The sequence below is a fragment of the Plecotus auritus genome (genome assembly GCF_963455305.1).
Source record: "Plecotus auritus genome assembly, chromosome: 15".
NCBI classification, from domain to species: domain Eukaryota; kingdom Metazoa; phylum Chordata; class Mammalia; order Chiroptera; family Vespertilionidae; genus Plecotus; species Plecotus auritus.
In genome coordinates, this window is record NC_137781.1 from 12321626 (window position 1) to 12340266 (window position 18641).

Below are 18641 nucleotides of genomic sequence, written 5' to 3' on the forward strand. Positions count from 1 at the left end.
TCCAAGCAATAGCATAAAAGACTATAGAAGTGTTTAAAACTAGATTTGCCCGAGCCAGTTTGGCTCAGTGGACAGAGTGTTGGCCTGCGGACTGAAGGGTCTCAGGTTTGATTCTAGTCAAGGGCACATGCCTGGTTGCAGGCTCGATCCCCAGTATGGGACATGCAGGAGGCAGCTGATCAATGGTTCTCTCTTGTCATTGATGTTTCTATCTCCCTCTCCTCTCCATTCCTCTCTCAAATCAATAAATACATATTTTAAAAAATAACAAAAAAACAACCACCTAGATTTACTGACCTAAGCTTGCTAGCAAAACTCCTAATGTCCAAGATCATCATTATAGTATCCATCACCGAAAGTGGTGGCAACAATCCCATTTGAACCCCATTTCTCTCTTACATGCAGCTTCATCCACGGAGAGTTCATTGGCCAGGATGCCCCCGATCTTGCTGAAGGCAGGCATCTGGATCCCGTACTTCTCCAGCTCAATCTTCATGTTGTTGATTTCTTCTTCTACAGGAGAGAAGTGAGACCCGGGCAGACAAGTTAAGCGCCTTTCCAAAACTCAGGGAAGAAAAGAGATTCTTCAACTACAAAAACTGGGTAAGATGGACTCTACCCCTGTTAAAAGGATTAATGAGACAGCATGCAGAGGGCATTTAACACAGCCCCTGCTACAGAACATGCGCTCAGTAGGAGTAAACTATTATTACTATTATTGAGAGCATAACACATTAACTACAGCATGAAAATGGCCTTGCCGAAAACAGCTTTCCAAACTGCTACTTATGGTATTTCCCACAACGAAGCTATGAGTGGAGCGGCATCAAAGGAAGCGCCACTAGAAGTGAATTCGTTCCAAGCCGGTCGGTATCGCCATTTTTACAATCAAAATCACTAGCGACTTTTAAACCATTTCGTTTCTACGGCAGGAAGCCCACTGATAAGGAAAACAACACGGAAGGTCAGGGCCTTGCCCCAGGTCTGGTGAACGACTTCCCTGGGAGGAAAAATAGCAGATGGAGGTTTTGTTGCCATTTTTTGTATTCCCAGGCCTAGAAAAGAATCCCCAGTTTGAAAGATTTCACTCTAGCCCACCGCTAACCAATATCACCACTGATCTCTTTCTCCCCGAGCCCCCATCCCTTCAAGCATCTGACTACAGCAGATACTCAGAGTAAGCTAAATAAACTAAAATTACCCAAATAAGTACAAATTGCAGAAGTGTCATCCTTGCTTCATCTCACTCCCCCACCCTAGCTCTGCCCCCAGGAGGTGCCTGTTGGAAGGAAAGGGTTGGAGGAGTGGCTTTTTTCACTTAAAGTTATGCATTAATACTTCATATATATATATATATATATATATATATATATATATATATATATATATATATATATATGTGCTAATATTATCCCCAACTTAGATATAAGAAAACCGAGACTCACTAATCATACCCAGGTCATAACTGAGAGGAAAGAACCTGAAATCCCAATTTTAGTGTTCTTTTCACCACCCCGAGGAGAACGCTGTTTATACTGCTTTCATCTCTGCTGCAGAGTATTTTTAAAGCCCCGCGTCATGAAGATTGGTTTTGTTGACTCTCCAGGCTATTTCCACATAAATCGAGTATTTCCTGCTGGGTTTGCAACTCCTTACCCGTGAAGTCAACCTTTCCATACAGGTCCTGAATCTGAGGAGCCAGGCCTAGTTTGAACAGGTACAAACTAGAAAACACAAATATGCAAAGAGTTAGGCCTCCAGCCATACCTGCCACTGCTGCTCCTAAGGGGGAAAATTTGCATAAACAACAGAAACATTCTGCCCTGGCCAGTTTGGCTCAGTGGATAGAGCGTCGGCCTGCAGACTGATGGGTCCCAGATTCGAATCTGGTCAAGGGCACGTTCCTGGGTTGTGAGCTCGATCCCTAATAGAGGGTGTGCAGGAGGCAGCTGATCAATGATTCTCTCTCATCATTGATGTTTCTATATCTCTTTCCCTCTCCCGTCCTCTCTGAAATCAATAAAATATACACTGAGTGGCCAGATTATTATGATCTCTGAACACATAATAATCTGGCCACTTAGTGTGTATGTTTGTGTGTGTGTGTGTGTGTGTGTGTGCGCGCGCATGTATATATATATATATATATATATTAGAGGCCCGGTGCATGAATTCGTGCATGGATGGGGTCCAGCCAGCCTGGCCATGGGGAGGGGACATGGGCGGTTGGCCGGCCTGCCTGCTGGTCGAACTCCTGGTCAAGGGGACAATTTGCATATTAGCCTTTTATTATATAGGACATACACTGAGTGACCAGATTATTATGTGTTCAGAGATCATAATAATCTGGCCACTCAGTGTATATATTAAAAAAAAAGAAAAAGAAAAAAAGAACCGAACTATTCTAAACAGAGATTCCCAGGACACCACAATATTCCCCATTACAGTTACCATACATTACCTCAGAGCCTTTTTTTTAGTTTTACATAATAACATTGTCCTAAAAATTCACATAATGTAATGCAAAAGGCATTGGGCTGGGAATCAGTAGACACAAGTTCGAATCCAAGTTCCAGTAGGAACCCAGCATGTGATTAAATCCTATCTAATAAAGACAGAATACGCAAAGTGACCACAACTCTGCGACAAAGATGGCGACGCCCACAGCCAATAAGGAGGGAATGTACAAATTGACGTGACAAGGAGAGAGGCGGAAGGCGGCTCCGGGCTAGAGCGAAAGCGGGAAGGCGGCTCTGAGCCGAGTGAAGGCCGTGCCGGCAGCCAGGGGAAGGAAGGCCTATTCTTTTTTTTTTTTTTTTTTTTTAAATATATTTTATTGATTTTTTACAGAGAGGAAGGAAGAGGGATAGAGAGTTAGAAACATCGATGAGAGAGAAACATCGATCAGCTGCCTCCTGCACACTCCCCACTGGGGATGTGCCCGCAACCAAGGTACATGCCCTTGACCGGAATCGAACCCGGGACCCCTCAGTCCACAGGCCGACGCTCTATCCGCTGAGCCAAACCGGTTAGGGCAGGAAGGCCTATTCTTGCACAAATCTTCGTGCATCGGGCCTCTAGTGTTAATATAAATGTTAACATAATTAATGTAAGTGACAAATCTTTACTTTGGGTTACCTACCTGTGATCAATGTTTGAAGTAACAAGACATTTTAGAAAAGTCTCATGAAAATGATTCAGATTAAAAAAAATATTTAAACTGAATTCTTATTATCAATGAAAAAGTGTCAGGTAATTTAAAAGTTTTAAATAGAGTACATATTACATATACTTTCCTCTTTAAATTAAATCTACTAGACCCCCAGCTTCACGAAGGCAGGGACAATAAATAAAAGCCTTGCTTACCAATGTCTACTCAGAGCCTTGCATCTATACATACAAAAGCCTAAGCAGCCAGCCAACCACTCGACCGGTAGCTATGACACACACTGACCACCAGGGGGCAGACGCTCAACGCACAGGCATGGAAACATGGAACAGACTGATGAATCTCAGAGGGAAGGAGGAGGGGGGAGGGGAGGAAGAGATTAACCAAAGATCTTATATGCATACTAGAGCCCCGGATTTGTGCACTGGTGGGGTTCCTCGGCCTGGCCTGTGGGGATTGGGCCAAAACTGGCAGTCCAACATCCCATGAGGGGTCCCGGATTGCAAGAGGGCACAGGCCAGGCTGAGGGACCCCACCGCTGCACAAATCCATGCACCAGGCCTCTAATATATTAATAAATATCAATCAATATTTCAGAGGGGTTGGATGAATAAATAAATGCCTATAAGCCTGAGTTAAGTTAACTAGATTCAATAAATGAGGAGACATCAGAAGGACAGTTTATAGGGATGGACATGAACAAGACACTGACAATCCAGCAATAAGGGAGGATATAGAAAGTATCTAAAAGCCCAGCCAGAGCGGCTCAGTGGTTGAACCCGGAGGTCACACACCAGGTTGTGGGCTGGATCCCCAGCAGGGGGTGTGCGAGAGGCAGCTGATCAAGGATTCTCTTTCATTATTGACTAGAGGCCTGTGCACAAAATTAGTGCAGGGGGGGCGGGGTCCCTCAGCCCAGCCTGCGTCCTCTCGCAATCCGGGACCCTCGGGGATGTCAGGCCTAAACCAGCAGTCGGACATCCCCCTCGCAATCCAGGACACTTTTCATACGGGTGAAAGGCATCTTGCTGTTGTATGGGCAGCTACACTTTTTTGCCCTGATTATAAAAAGTAGTACATAACATGATCCTTCTGAGGCAGCAGTACCATTTTCCCCATCTTATGAGTGGAAAAACTGAAGCAGAGAGAAGTGAAGTAATTGACTTTGTCACACAGTTATAAGTGTCAGAATCAGGGCTGACCACAAAATGTGCAAGCCAGAGTCCATGCGTGTCATCGCTGCATCATCCTGTTTATTCAGTGTTAGAGCAGCCTTGCCAGGTTTTAATTTTTAAATCTAAGAGACTGTTCCCAATATACAGGGTAGGGTCCCCAGGCCTGGCCATGATCAGGGCCATCTGTGGGGCAACTGGCAGGCGGGGCAATCCAGGGGCCCCCCTGCTGGCACCCACATTGGCTGGCAGCCTGGCCCCGCCCCCCGCCACCTCCTCTCAGGGGGCAGATGCTCAATGAAGGAGCTGCCCCGCCCCCCCACTGACTTGGGGCAGCTCCTGCATTGAGCGTCTTCTCCCTGGTGGTCAGTGCGCGTCATAGTGACCAGACTTTCCATCAGTCGTTCTGCCTTTTGGTCATTTTGCATATTAGGGTTTTATTATATAGGATGTTTCTATCTCTCTCTCTACCTTCCTCTCTGAAGTCAATAAAAATACATACTTTTTAAAAAGTATCTAAGAAACAAACCACAGAAACTCAATAAAGTGGTGTGCAAATAATCTATAAGCCTCAGTATTATCTAAACACAAATATGTGTAACACATATGACATTCACAGAACTGATCCGAACTTAAATTGTATTAAAAAATGTATAATCTAAAACAAAAACAAAAAACCCCACAAATGTTCTGAACACACATTCCAACTTATGCATCCACATAATTTTCTCAGATAAGTACAAATATAAATCATGTTATGATTAAGTGCTTTTCTTCAGAGTAAAATGCTCAAGATGGAACTGTATAAGGTTCCTCTCTCAGAAGATTTTAAATCTATTAAATAAATTTTCCAAACCAGAAAAGCTACTAACTTCTGTACATATAAAATGTTCCTTTCTATATTTTACCCACATAATATGTTCCACCTAAATTCTGAATTATTTTTCTTCAGGAACTTCTTCCTCTTATTCCTACTTTAAAACAGGAAAGTGAATGTTAGCCTTAAGAAGCGTGTTAGCTTTCAACGTCCTCAGCAGTAAATTAAAGGTGTTACAACAACATCGCCAGCTTGTAACAGTAGAGAAGGGAAGACCCGGGCACCATCTTTCCGTCATCTCGTTTTGAGTACAGAAATGTTTTAAGGAGATGCTGAAGCTATGGATCAATTGTAATGGCCACCTAGATCTTCTTGCCCAAAATCCAAAGTACTAAACCTCAAAGCTGGAACCTCACAAATGCTAACGGTCAACCTCACTTCCCAGGCTTGTTCCCCCTCTCCCGTGCCCACTTTACAAATCAGCTGTTAGGTACCCAAGCCCATCAGCCTGTAATGGAGCTCAGGTTTCCTCTTCTTTTCTCTTTTCCTATTTAAGCGGTATGTTCTAGCAATGGGGAGAAAGAAGCTGTGTTAGTCTATCTGGATTCCAGTTCTCTCTCCTGACAGCAGAGTAACTTTGAAGTCACTATGCTAATCTCAAAGATGATTAATAGCCCTAGCTGGTTTGACTCAGTGGGTAGAGCATCCCGGGTTCAATTCCGGTCAAGGACACATGCCCAGATTGCAGGCTTGATCCCTAGTAAGGAGCGAGCAGGAGGCAACCAATCAATGATTCTCTCTCATCATTGGTGTTCCTATCTCTCTCTCCCTCTCCCTTTCTTTCTAAAATTAATAAAAATGTTTTTTTAAAAAGATTAATCAAGGCTCTGAAACACAAACACAGCAGCTGATTAGGAAGCAGAATCTAGTACAGGCCCACGATCCCGTATCTAAAATCTTTGGGCCAGATAGGAATTTAGGACTTCTCAGATAGTAGAAAGGTTTTACAGTGTACACAGGATTATAAAACAACCCCAGCAAGCTTTGAGGCAGCCCCCCTAAACAAATACATTACTTTTCTGCAGAGAAACATCCATATAATCATACCAAGTACATGAATTCTAAATAACCTCAACGAATTCTGATCAGATTTTGCCAACAAATGAGGTTGAACCGAAGTTAAACTTAGTTCTCAGGGCTTTTAGGTTTTGTTTTGTTTTTTTTATTTAAGATAAAGATCTGTGTGTCTATATGATCCCAAAATCAGTTTTTAGAAAGATAACAAATACAAATGTATTTGGAATGATGGAGAATGGGGGTCTTATCTGAGAGTAGAATGTAATCAATCTACAAGAGAAATTTTTTCAGGTGACTAAATACAGTGACTATTGCTGGAATAATGCCAGTCATGACTTAGAGGCAGAGGAGGGAGAAACAGGGAGATGATGCTTCTCTGTTACTGTTGACCCAAAGGAGCGGTGCCTTGTCCAGCCTGCGTTGAACAAGGCTGTGATTTATGGGAAAGAGGCTCCAAGCAGGTACACACACTTCCTACATATTATCAAGTGTTGCAACCCACCCTCCAGGAAAACCACTCTTAAGGGAGGAAAGAAATCAGAAACCGCCAAGCAGAACACTGCCCTGTTTATACTTTCTCAGCACGGACTGCATACTGAAGAGAAATGGCGAACAATAGCAGACTTCCTCCCTTTCTCATTCGGACTCGGGACTCCGTCATTAGAAAGGCACAGTTAACTCTTCATCTCTATTTCAGAGAATCTGAGGACCTGGGACCCAGGTCACACTGCAGGGACCAGTGGCTACAGAGCTGGCAGAGAGGAATTCGCCAGCTCGGCCTCTGTGCCTGCCAAGTTCAGGTCCCCTTTGGAGGCACAGCCTTCTCGAGGTTATCGACAGACAAACCTCTTGTAACACGAATTTAATCCAAAGAATGCATCTGGTTTTGACTCAGACACATACATTTCAAATTGCTACAATATGAAAATTCCCCTAGATATCACCCATTCCTAAACATTTCAAAGAATTCTCATGTTACCATTGTTTGTTCAACATTATGCTGTGTGCCCTGGAGGGGGTGGGGGGGATGTAAGGCATGACCTCTGTCCCTAAGATGCTAATAATGTAACAGGGAGAAAAGATTAAAATTATGGAAGAAATAACATATAACTGAAAAAAAAACCCACGAAACTAATAAAACCAAGAAACAAACTACAGGAGTTTAGTCGAAGGCATGAGCTGGAGAAATCACAAAATTTCACAGAACAGTGGGAATGGAGCGAAGACTTGACTGGCTCAGCCAAGACAAACATACAGTCATCTGATAAAGGGAAAGTACCACTTCCCTTGTACATTTATTTATAGGGCAGAAAGTATCCCCCTGTGCTGAAGGAGGGGCAGGAAAATTTGTTATCATGTATGATTTGGACAGTATGCAAGGCATCTAAGTGCTACAGACACAGAGAAAAGGGAAGAATAAAGGAAATAGTTCTTGCCCTAAAGGAGTCCACAAAAAACAAGTGACATCTAAGAACAAATAACCAGCGCACAATGTAACAAGCACTATACTGGAAGGAAGAGGTTTCTACAAAGTAATGCTAGAGGAGCACAAAGCAGGGAAGTAGCTAATTCTGCCTGAAAGATAACAAGTTAAAAAAATGTATCAGAATATGTATCTGAGGTGTTACAGGGGAGAAGGGGCAGTCTGGCAAAGGAACCAGCATAGCAAGTGTGGTAGGAAGACTAGCACACAGCTGCAGAGGAGGGAATGGCTGTGGGGGAGACTGGAAGGGAGCATCCAATATTTTATGGAGGGTCTGATATAAGCAGGGCTGATCTGGAAAGACTAGAGGCCCAGTGCACGAAATTTGTGCAGGGGGGGAGGTCCCTCAGCCTGGCCTGCACCCTCCTCTCCAATCCGGGACCCCTGGACATCCCTGTCACAATCTGGGACTGCTGGCTCCTAACCGCTCACCTGCCTGCCGGCCTGATCACCCCTAACCACCTCTGCCTGCCAGCCTGATGCCCCTAACCACTCTACCCTGCTGGCCTGATTGCCCTAACTGCTTCTGCTTGCCTGCTTGATGCCCCAACTGCTCTCCCCTGCTGGCCTGATCACTCCTATCTGCCTCTGCCTGCTGACCTGATCACCCCTAACCACCTCTGCCTGCCGGCCTGATCACCCCTAACCGCTCTCCCCTGCCAGCCTGATCGCCCCTAACCGCCTCTACCTGCTGACTTGAGGCCCCTAACTGCTCTCCCCTGCTGGCCTGATCACCCCTAACTGCTCTCCCCTGCTGGCCCGATTGCCCCTAACTGCTCTCCCCTGCAGGCCTGATCACCCATAACCACTCTGCCTGCCTGCCTGATCACCCCTAACCGCCTCTGCCTTGGCCCCCACCACCATGGCTTTGTCCGGAAGGACGTCCAGAAGGACATCTGGAAGATATCTGGTCTATCTGGTCTAATTAACATATTACCCTTTTATTAGTATAGATAGCTCTGGTGGCAGATGGACCAGGAGGAAAGAGCCTGCAGAAGGAACCTTCTAGAAAGGAGGGTAATGCCTTGGTTCACAGAAGAGATTCCCTAGTCCTGAGGGATAGTCCTTCTTTTGTGGGTTTCACACTTTTGTGGGTTCTGGTGATAATCAACATCTGGCACATGTTTGATCTCAATGAAGGCAACAGGCTTCTTATTATACAATATTATACATACACTCATGTAAATATAACTAACATGAAGCACACATACAGCATGCTACACAAAATAAGCAGCCCAAGCAAGAACTCTCATGTTCCATCACCTTCACGCTCGCCGCCCTGCCCTGCGACACTCCTCCTCCTCAGCAGCCCCTCGAAGCTCCACGCTAACAGCCCCCACCTCGCTCCTCTGCCTCGCCTCCGCCGCCCCCGCCCCACCCCGCCCCACTCCTCTGCCTCACCGCCCCGCGACTCTCCTCCACCTCACCACAAGGCTCCTCAGCCACCACAGCCCCGCCCGTGTGTGCCGGACTGGTCCTTTGGTCATTTGGGCCCACAGCTCCCTCCTCCCAGCAGCCACTGCAGGTGGTCAGGGGCCCACAGCTCCAGCTCCCTCAGCTCCCTAGTCTGGTGTCTGGTCGAGCCTTTGGTTGTTACTGGTCGTTACGGACCCAGGGTTTTTATATATATTAGGATGTTGACAAAATTTGATTGTACTACTAAAGAGTATCAGACATAGTTTATTTTGTAATTCAGCTTATCAGCATGAAACAAAATGATAAACAATAAAAGTTTTCAAATGTATATATTTTTTATAATTTTTAAGAGATTTTAATTAAAAAGGAACTGCATCCTGTGGGAAATGCATAGTTCACAGAAACACTAGATCAATAATGAAAGATTATACTTTGTTTTCACACCAGAATTATCTTCTACTAGAGGCCCAATGCACTAAATTCATGCAAGAATAGGCCTTCCTTCCCCCGGCTGCCGGCACCGGCTTCCCTCTGGCTCCAGGGACCCGGGATTCCCTCCAGCCGCCGGCAGGCACCCTGGACCCGGGCTTCCTTTGCAGCCCCAGCTTCATCCAGAAAGTCGTCCAGAAGGACGTCTGGTCTAATTAGCATATTACGCTTTTATTATTATAGATTATGGGAATAAATAATCCTTTCTCCCTGCCCCCTAGAAAAACACAGCTGTTTCTCACCATTTTGTTAAAATAATAGTATCCTATTCTACTTAAAAATTTTGAAGCTAATGAACAATCTTTTTCATTACACCATAGACAAAAAACTACATAGTCAATTCAGATGTTATTCCTAAATTGTTTTTTAAAATTGAGATGACTGACTTACATTATTAGTTTCAGGTATACAACATAATCATTTCATAGATATAATATTGAAATGTTAGTTAACATCTGTCACCAAAAATAGTTATAAATTTTTTTACTTGTGATGAGAACTTTTAAGATCTACTTTCTTAGCAATTTTCAAATATACAACATGGTATTATTAACTACTAGAGGCCCAGTGCACGAAATATGTGCGCTCGGGGGGGTCCCTCAGCCCAGCCTGTGCCCTCTCACAGTCCGGGACCCCTCGTTCCTTACTGCCCGCATGCTTGCTGCTCCTTACTGCTTGGCTCGCTGTTCCTTGGCGCTGCCGCGGAGGCAGGAGAGACTCCTGCCACCACCGCTATACTTGCCAGCCATGAGCCTGGCTTCTGGCTGAGCGGCACTCCCCCTGTGGGAGTGCATTGACCACCAAGGGGCAGCTCCTGCGTTGAGCGTCTGCCCCCTGGTGGTCAGTGCGTGTCATAGCGACCGGTTGTTCCGCCATTCGGTCCATTTACAATTAGCCTTTTATTATATAGAATAGCCACTACACTGCACATTACATCTGCAGGCCTCAATTACTCTATAACTGGAAGTCTGTACCTATTGACCGGCCACCTTCACTCATTTCACCCATCCCTCAACCCCCACCCCTGGCAACCACTAATCTGTTCTCTGTGCACTGCTTATTTTACCAAGAAAGTCCCATTACCTGAGTGCATGGATACAATAGATACACCGCGGCATGTTCTTTCGGTCATAGATATCTGTAGTTTCTGGGTAAAAAATCTGAGGAGAAATAAAAGCAGTAGAGTAAGTATCCATCCACTGGATTTCTTTTGATCACCCACCAATCATCAATAACACAAATAAAACATCGGACAATTAGCAAACATTGCTGGCATTCAGCAAATAACTTCATTAGGGTGAAAAGACATTTAACTATAGGTAATGCAAGGAATAAAATGCTACAATACAGAATAAAAAAACACTATTTGAAAAAGCCTTATTTGGTCAACCCACTGAATGTCCCTGGGTATGTGAAAGTGACTTATGCACTACAGACTCAGTCATGGGCAAAGCAAACCCAAGTTCTAGTCCAGTTTAAAACACTGGCTTTGATTTGAGGCAGCATGGAGGGACCCGGAGAGCATCATGCTAAGTAAAATAAGTCAGTCAGAGAAAGACAAGTATCACATGATCTCACTCAGATGTGGAATCTCAGTAAAATAAACTGATGAACAGAGTGGATCCAGAAGCATGGAAGCATGGAACAGAATGTGGAATCTCAGAGAGAAGGTGGGGGAGGGCGGGTGGCTGGGAGGTCATCAACCAAAGACCTTGTATGCGTATATGCATAGGCCATGGCCACAGACAAAGGGGAGGTGAGGGCCTGGGGTGGGCTGGAGGAGGCTGATGGGGGTGGGGGGGAGCGGGGAAGGTGGCATATGTAATACTTTCAACAATAAATAATTATTTAAAATAAATAAATAAAACACTGGCTTTGAAGGATTGTAATCTCCCTGGTTACTATCTGCCATGCCTAGACTGAGTAGGAATTCCACAGAACATTTACTAAGTGCTTCCGTCTGTGCAAACCACTACATTTAGACACTGAAAAACGCTATAAAACATCACACTGTGCCATACTGCTTGGGGGAAGTGGGAAGATACTGAGATAAGTAGCCAGAATAGAGGGTGTACATGTGTGGGGCTGTGGGTGATGGGTCGCTTTCCTCGGTAGCACTTAGCACAATCCATCAATCACTTGTGCTACCATCTGCTTGACTCCTCCACCAGCTACAAGCCACAGGAAGGCAGGGGCCCGGTCTGGGCTGCTCGCTGCTGCATCTCCGACGCCAAGCCCAGCGGCCAGGTCATGGAAGGAGCTCTATACTTGCTGCCTCTGTGAATGGCGTGGAATAGGAACAGAATGGCTGTAGCGAGTGAATAGCCTGGAAGTTCAAAACCTATTCTCATGGTAACGAGGCACCACACAAGACTCAACCTGTAATTTAGGGGCGGGGGGGGGGGGGAGGGGGGAGGGAGGAATAACAGTGGATTGGAGAAGTGAAAGACGGAAGTATAAGGTGATTAGAAGAATTCTGACAGGCAGTGGGAGAGGCTACAGTACTAGGTATCTATTACAGCGCTTAATACATTGTGTTCAATTCTTTGTTTTTTTTGTTTTTTAAACATATTTTTGTTGATTTCAGAGAGGAAGGGAGAGGGAAAGATAGAAACATCAATGATGAGAGAGATTCATTGATCAGCTGCCTCCTGGATGTCCCCCGCCGGGGATGGAGCCCGCAACCCAGGCATGTGCCCTTGACCAGAATCGAACCCGGGACCCTCCAGTCCACAGGCCGATGCTCTATCCACTAAGCAAAATGGGCTAGGGCCAATTCTTTGTTTTGATGCTCGTCCCACAATCATCATGCCTCTCCACTGGAAAGAACTGCCCCACCCCCCACCCCAAGAAATGGGATGTATCAGAATCATCCTTTTTTTAAAAATATATTTTATTGATTTTTTTACAGAGAGGAAGGGAGAGGAATAGAGAGTTAGAAACATCGATAGGAGAGAAACATGGATCAGCTGCCTCTTGCACACCTCCCACTGGGGATGTGCCCGCAACCAAGGTACATGCCCTTGACTGGAATCGAACCTGGGACCCTTCAGTCCACAGGCCGATGCTCTATCCACTGAGCCAAACCGGTTAGGGCCAGAATCATCCTTTTTGATAATTTTTCCAGCTCCACATGCTCACTTCCCAAGACTGAGATATGTCCTCCCCTGAAAGGTGAAAACCCCAGTCACGGTGAGCCAACCTCCCCGAAAACGGAAGAGAATACGTTTCAGAAACAGGAAAGAAGGGTGGGTAGGCAGGCTGGAATCAGATTATGAGGCCCTGGAGAGTCAGGCAAGTCTGAACCTGATACGCAGGCCACAGAGAAGTCCTCACTTTGGAGCCAAGGAGTAAAAACAGAGCCTCAGAGCCCCGGGAAGATGTGACTGGAGACAAGACACAGGATGCAGAGAATGGAGGGGAGATGGAAGCGAAGGAGGCCGCTGGCAGGCTGTGTCAGCAGATAAAAGAGGCACTTCAAATAAAGGGGGGAAGCTGGGGGATATCTGCATTTAGGAGGCCAAGGTAACGCCAAGGTTTGGAGCCTGGGTAACTGGGAAAATGGTAACAAGGTTCCATTCATTACAGAGGAGGGGATGTTCACGTGCCGGAAAAGGTTTAGCTTCAGACGTGAGAAATTTTAGGTGCTAGAAAGCTATCTGAGGAGAAATGTCCACTTGAAGATACTGTGTTCATCTTACAGCAAAGAATCTTCAAAATGAATGAAACCGCCCTGCCGGCGTGGCTCAGTGGTTGAGCGTCGACCTATGAGCCAGGAGGTCACGGTTCGATTCCTGGTCAGGACAGATGCCTGCGTTTCGGGCTCGATCCCCAGCGTGGGGCGTGCAGGAGGCAGCCCATCAATGATTCTTATCATTGATGTTTCTCTCTCCTCTCTCTACCTCTCCCTTCTTCTCTGAAATCAATACAAGAATATTTTTTAAATAATAATAATAATAACTGAAACCATGAGAATGAGAGAATGTAGCTAAAAGAAGGACTGCATCTTAAGAATGCCCACTAGTCAGATATGGAAGACAGAATAGCTGAAGAAAACAGAGGACTAGTTGGGCAGATTAAAAACCATTTTAAAAAATCAGACTCAAAATTACAAAAATATTTCATGGAGGAGGTGGCCAATAGTACCAATTATAATAAACAGTCAAAAAGGATAAGAACCGCCCTAACCGGTTTGGCTCAGTGGATAGAGCATCGGCCTGCGGACTGAAAGGTCCCAGGTTCGATTCCGGTCAAGGGCACATAACTTGGTTGCGGGCACATCCCCAGTGGGAGGTGTGCAGGAGGCAGCTGATCGATGTTTCTCTCTCATCGATGTTTCTAACTCTCTATCCCTCTTCCTTCCTCTCTGTAAAAAAATCAATAAAATATATTAAAAAAAAAAAAAAAGGATAAGAACCAAAAAATTATCACAGAAAGTTTCTATAATTAACCTGTGTGTACCATATAAAGCAGGGGTCCTCAAACTACGGCCCGCGGGCCACATCGGCCCGCCGAGGACATTTATCCGGCCCGCCGGGTGCCGCTGCCTGTCCTGCTTAGCAGCCGACTCGTCCCGGGCCCGCAGTGCGCATAGGAATTTGTTCATAGTTTTTTTTTTAAACTATAGTCCGGCCCTCCAACGGTCTGAGGGACAGTGAACTGGCCCCCTGTTTAAAAAGTTTGAGGACCGCCGAAACCGGTTTGGCTCAGTGGATAGAGCGTCGGCCTGCGGACTGAAGGGTCCCGGGTTCGATTCTGGTCAAGGGCATGTACCTGGGTTGCGGGCACATCCCCAGTGGGAGGTGTGCAGGAGGCAGCTGATCGATGTTTCTCTCTCATCAATGTTTCTAGCTCTCTATCCCTCTCCCTTCCTCTCTGTAAAATATCAATAAAATATATTTTTTAAAAAAAATAAAAAATAAAAAAAAAATAAAAAGTTTGAGGACCCCTGAAAGAGATCAGGAAAGACATCCCAATAAATACTAAATATGAACTGTTGATTTGTATCATATGTTAACCATGGCCAACAATACATTTTTAGGCTGAGTGTCTAGTCTACATGACTCAGAAGTCCTCTGGACCTAAACCATGAAGGGTGGACACTTCAAAACTGAGAGCAGGAAAACCCTGCTGCCCTGAAAGCCCCTGAGTTTCCATGTTTGCGGTCCAGGACAACGCACTATTGTGAGCCAACAAAAAAGGCATTAAAAGTCAACCATGAAGAAAGCATTTTAGCCCGGCCAGCATGGCTCAGTGGGTAGAGCGTCAGCCTGCCAACCAAAGGTTCTTGGGTTCAATTCCGGTCAAGGGCACGTACCCAGCTTGCAGGCTCCTCCCAGGCCTGGGCCCTGGTCAGGGCTCGTGCAGGAGGCAGCCAATCAATGTGTTTCTCTCACATCGGTGTTTCTGTCTTTCCCTCTCTCTTCCACTCTCCCTAAAAATCAATGGAGGAATGTCCTCGAGAGAAGATTAACCAAAAAACAACAACAAAAAAGCATTTTATAATAGCAATACGACTACTAGCAACGGCAAATATTAACAAGGCTCTTAGTACCGTTGAAAAGAGGTTAAGTCATCATTGCCCAATGGGCACACCACACAAATACAGGAACAGGAAGTTACAGGTGCACAGCAAGGCCAAGTAGCTGTCAGAACTTGACGCACAGCATTTCCTGACATTGTGGGGCCTGATTCTCACACATACCAGTGCAAGGGAGACAGCTTCGGCACTCTGCTCTGGAAAAAAAGGGGCCAGACACATGTCTGCTGCAAAGACTCAGCTCTGGATTTAACTCGTTCAACAGACAGACATGCAACCGTGAGTTCAGCGCGTGCTATACATTCACAATCGGCCGTAGGCACTTCCTAATACCCACATCTCCCTTTCTCCCCTTCACTTTTCGTTGTTGTTTACAAAAATTTAGCCCATAGAACAGTATAAAGAAGAAGAAAAAGCAGCCCAGCCGGTGTGGCTCAGTGGTTGAGCATCGACCTATGAGCCAGGAGGTCACGGTTCGGCACATGCCTGGGTTGCGGGCTCCATCCCCAGGAGGGGACATGCAGGAGGCAGCCAATCTGTGATTCTCTATCATCAATAAAAATATCTTTTTTAAAAAACCAACCCCTAATCCCATCACACAGAAATGAAAACTGTATTTCCTAACAGATTTTTCCCAAGAACATTCACTTTATTTTTACACAAAAATAATGATCTCATCTTAGCCAGAACACAAACTCTTCTAACCTTAGCCTATTATGTTATTTTTCCACTTAGCACATCCCAGACAACTTCCTTTGTCAATACTGAGTAACGTCATCCTTTTTTATGGCTGCACTGGGATCTGACTGTCTGCATCACAATTAATTCCCTAGTGAAGGAACATGTGGTTTGCTATCAATTTCTTCTACCATAAGCAGGGCTGAAAAATCCTTACATACACTTCTTTTTGGCTTGTCTGATTATGGTGGAGGGACAGCTTCCTAGAAGAACTCTTAGGTCAAAGGTATGGGGTTGGGGAGTGGAAAAAGATGCCCTTGCCTGTAAGAATGATCATATAGAATAGCCTTTTCGGGTTCCAGTGGGACCGGGTAGCTAGAGATGGCAATTTCACTAAGAGCAGCCCTAAATAAACTCCTGAGCAAAACAGCCAAGGACGGCCCGGCCAGCATGGCTCAGTAGTTGAATGTCAACCTATAAACCAGAAGGTCACGGTTCGATTCCCGGTCAGGGCACATGCCACAGGGTTTCCCGCTCAATCCCCAGTGGGGTTCATACAGGAGGCAGCCAATCAATGATTCTCTCTCATCACTGATGTTCCCCACCGCTCTCTCTCTCCCCCCCACTTCCTCTCTGAATCAATAAAAATATATTTAAAAAAAAGTCAGGGATGCTCACTCCCATTATCGGCACTACAACCATCATTCCAAACTCATCAAACTGCATACATCATGGTTGTTTGTACATCAATTATACGTCAATAAACCTGCTTAAAAACATTACAGCCATCACCAAAACTAGATATAAGAGTCAATGTCATTATATTGCCTCTATAATTTGAAATATAAAATGACCCTTCAGGCCTGGTTGGTTTGGCTCAGTGGATAAAATGTAGGCCTGGGGACTGAAGGGTCCCGGGTTCGATTCTGGTCAAGGGCACATGCTCAGGTTGCAGGCTCGATCCCCAGTGGGGGGTGTGCAGGAGGCACCTGATCTATGATGCTCATCATTGATGTTTCAATCTCTCTTTCCCTCTTCCTTCCTCTCTGAAATCAATAAAAGTATTTTTTTAAATGATCCTTCAAACACCCTAAATTTGGTTATTCTGAAGCTGGAAGATAACATTTCTAAAATATTTCCTAAAGTCAAATTTTAATGAAACAACATTGTTAATAATAATAGTAATAAACCACTGAAGTATATACTTTAAAATTCATGTGGTGTCTGGCAGAATATCATGGTAAGTGAATTTTAATCTAAGTCTACAGTCTGATGTAGTAAAAGTAAATGATATCGCAGGGAATTTCTCTAGGCTGGGGTGAAGCAGGGATGAGGAATATAAAACGAAAAGAACAAAATCATTTTCTAAAAGAAACAGAAGAAAGAGATCTTAAGTACTTCTTTTAAAAATCACCAAAGATTCCACTGAAAATAAAGAATACTTTCATAAGTGGAGTGAGAACCCTTATGCCAAGACAGAGCTAAGCCAGAACTATGACTGTCACGTGCAGTACCTTAGGCAAGCCAATCTCGTCCATGGCATTCAACCACTGAATCACATTATCCGTGTGTCGGAAGTGGAGGCCAGTCGCCTAGAACAAATAAAAGACCATTAGGCGGGGGAGAAGGGGTCCTAATATAAGGTGACAGGAGAAGATCTGACTCTGGGTGGTGGGCACATGGTGCAATATACAGATCTGGTAACATAAAAACCCACACCGGAAACCTATATGTTCATGTTAACCAGTGTCCCCCCAATCAATTTAATAAATAATTTTTTTTTTTAAATTTTAAAAAGACACTGTTGGCAATAGTGACACAATACTAAATAAAAACTCTCTTGCAAGTTTCCTTGAGAGACTTTACAAAGTCCCCTTAAATTCAAGGTCTGTCTATAGCATTATGCTCACATTCCAATCCCGAAAAGCCAGATCCACATCTCCGCTCCTCTCGTTTAAAAACTATCTGGAGAGGCCCGGCCGGCGGGGCTCAATGATTGAGCGTCGACCTATGAACCAGGAGGTCACAGTTCAATTTCAGGTCAGGGCACATGCCCAGGTTGCCGGCTCGATCCCCAGTAGGGGGCATGCAGGAGGCAGCTGATCAATGATTCTCTCTCATCATTGATGTTTCTATCTCTCTCTCCCTCTCCCTTTGTCTCTGAAATCAATACAAATATATTTTTTTTAAAAGAAAGGTTTCTATCTGAGATTTTAATTTGGCTTTGACTTAGGGTCTATATCTTCCTTGTTTCCCTTTAAATTTGAACATAAAAATCTCTTTTCATTGCACCTTCATCCTTAGCTCATTATTACAGTCAACTGCTCTTACATTCACTGTTGGTTTTGCAATCTTCCACTATCTTATATGATCCTTGTTTCAAATAAGAGCTCTCAGGAAAGCTCCCCACAGAAGCTTTTACAGAGCTAATTTTGGTCCTTGTCAACTGAACTAAGGAGTCTTCTTTCTCAGGGCCGTGGGCCACAAGAATCAAACCCTTCCACTTATCTCCATTTTCTGAAATTGGATCGCTTTCCCAGTTTACCTTGAACTCTAATATCACAGGTTGATCTTTTTTCCTTAAAGTTGCTTTCAATTTTCCAACAAATCTCAGGACTTGGTTATAGTTAGATTTAAAGTAGTTCCCCTAGTTACTTCCGCTACCTTCTAAGAAATAAAAAAATTCATCAAGGCCCTAGCCAGTTTGGCTCAGTGGATAGAGCGTTGGCCTGTGGACCAAAAGGTCCCGGGTTCAATTCCAGTCAAGGGCACGTTCCTCGGTTGCAGGCTCCTCCCGGCCC

At 44.8% G+C, this 18641-nt stretch overlaps 1 protein-coding gene across 1 annotated transcript in view; it reads right to left on the reverse strand.

Moving 5' to 3' along the window:
- Positions 1-18641, reverse strand: part of IQGAP1 (IQ motif containing GTPase activating protein 1) — a 108369-nt gene that overhangs the window by 49980 nt on the left and 39748 nt on the right. The window contains exons 4-7 of the mRNA XM_080651850.1: positions 17355-17432; positions 10707-10783; positions 1657-1724; positions 400-513 (exon numbers count right to left, since the gene is read on the reverse strand). Of these exons, the coding sequence (XP_080507976.1) occupies positions 400-513; positions 1657-1724; positions 10707-10783; positions 17355-17432 (337 nt within the window). The remainder of the gene's footprint in view (positions 1-399; positions 514-1656; positions 1725-10706; positions 10784-17354; positions 17433-18641) is intronic.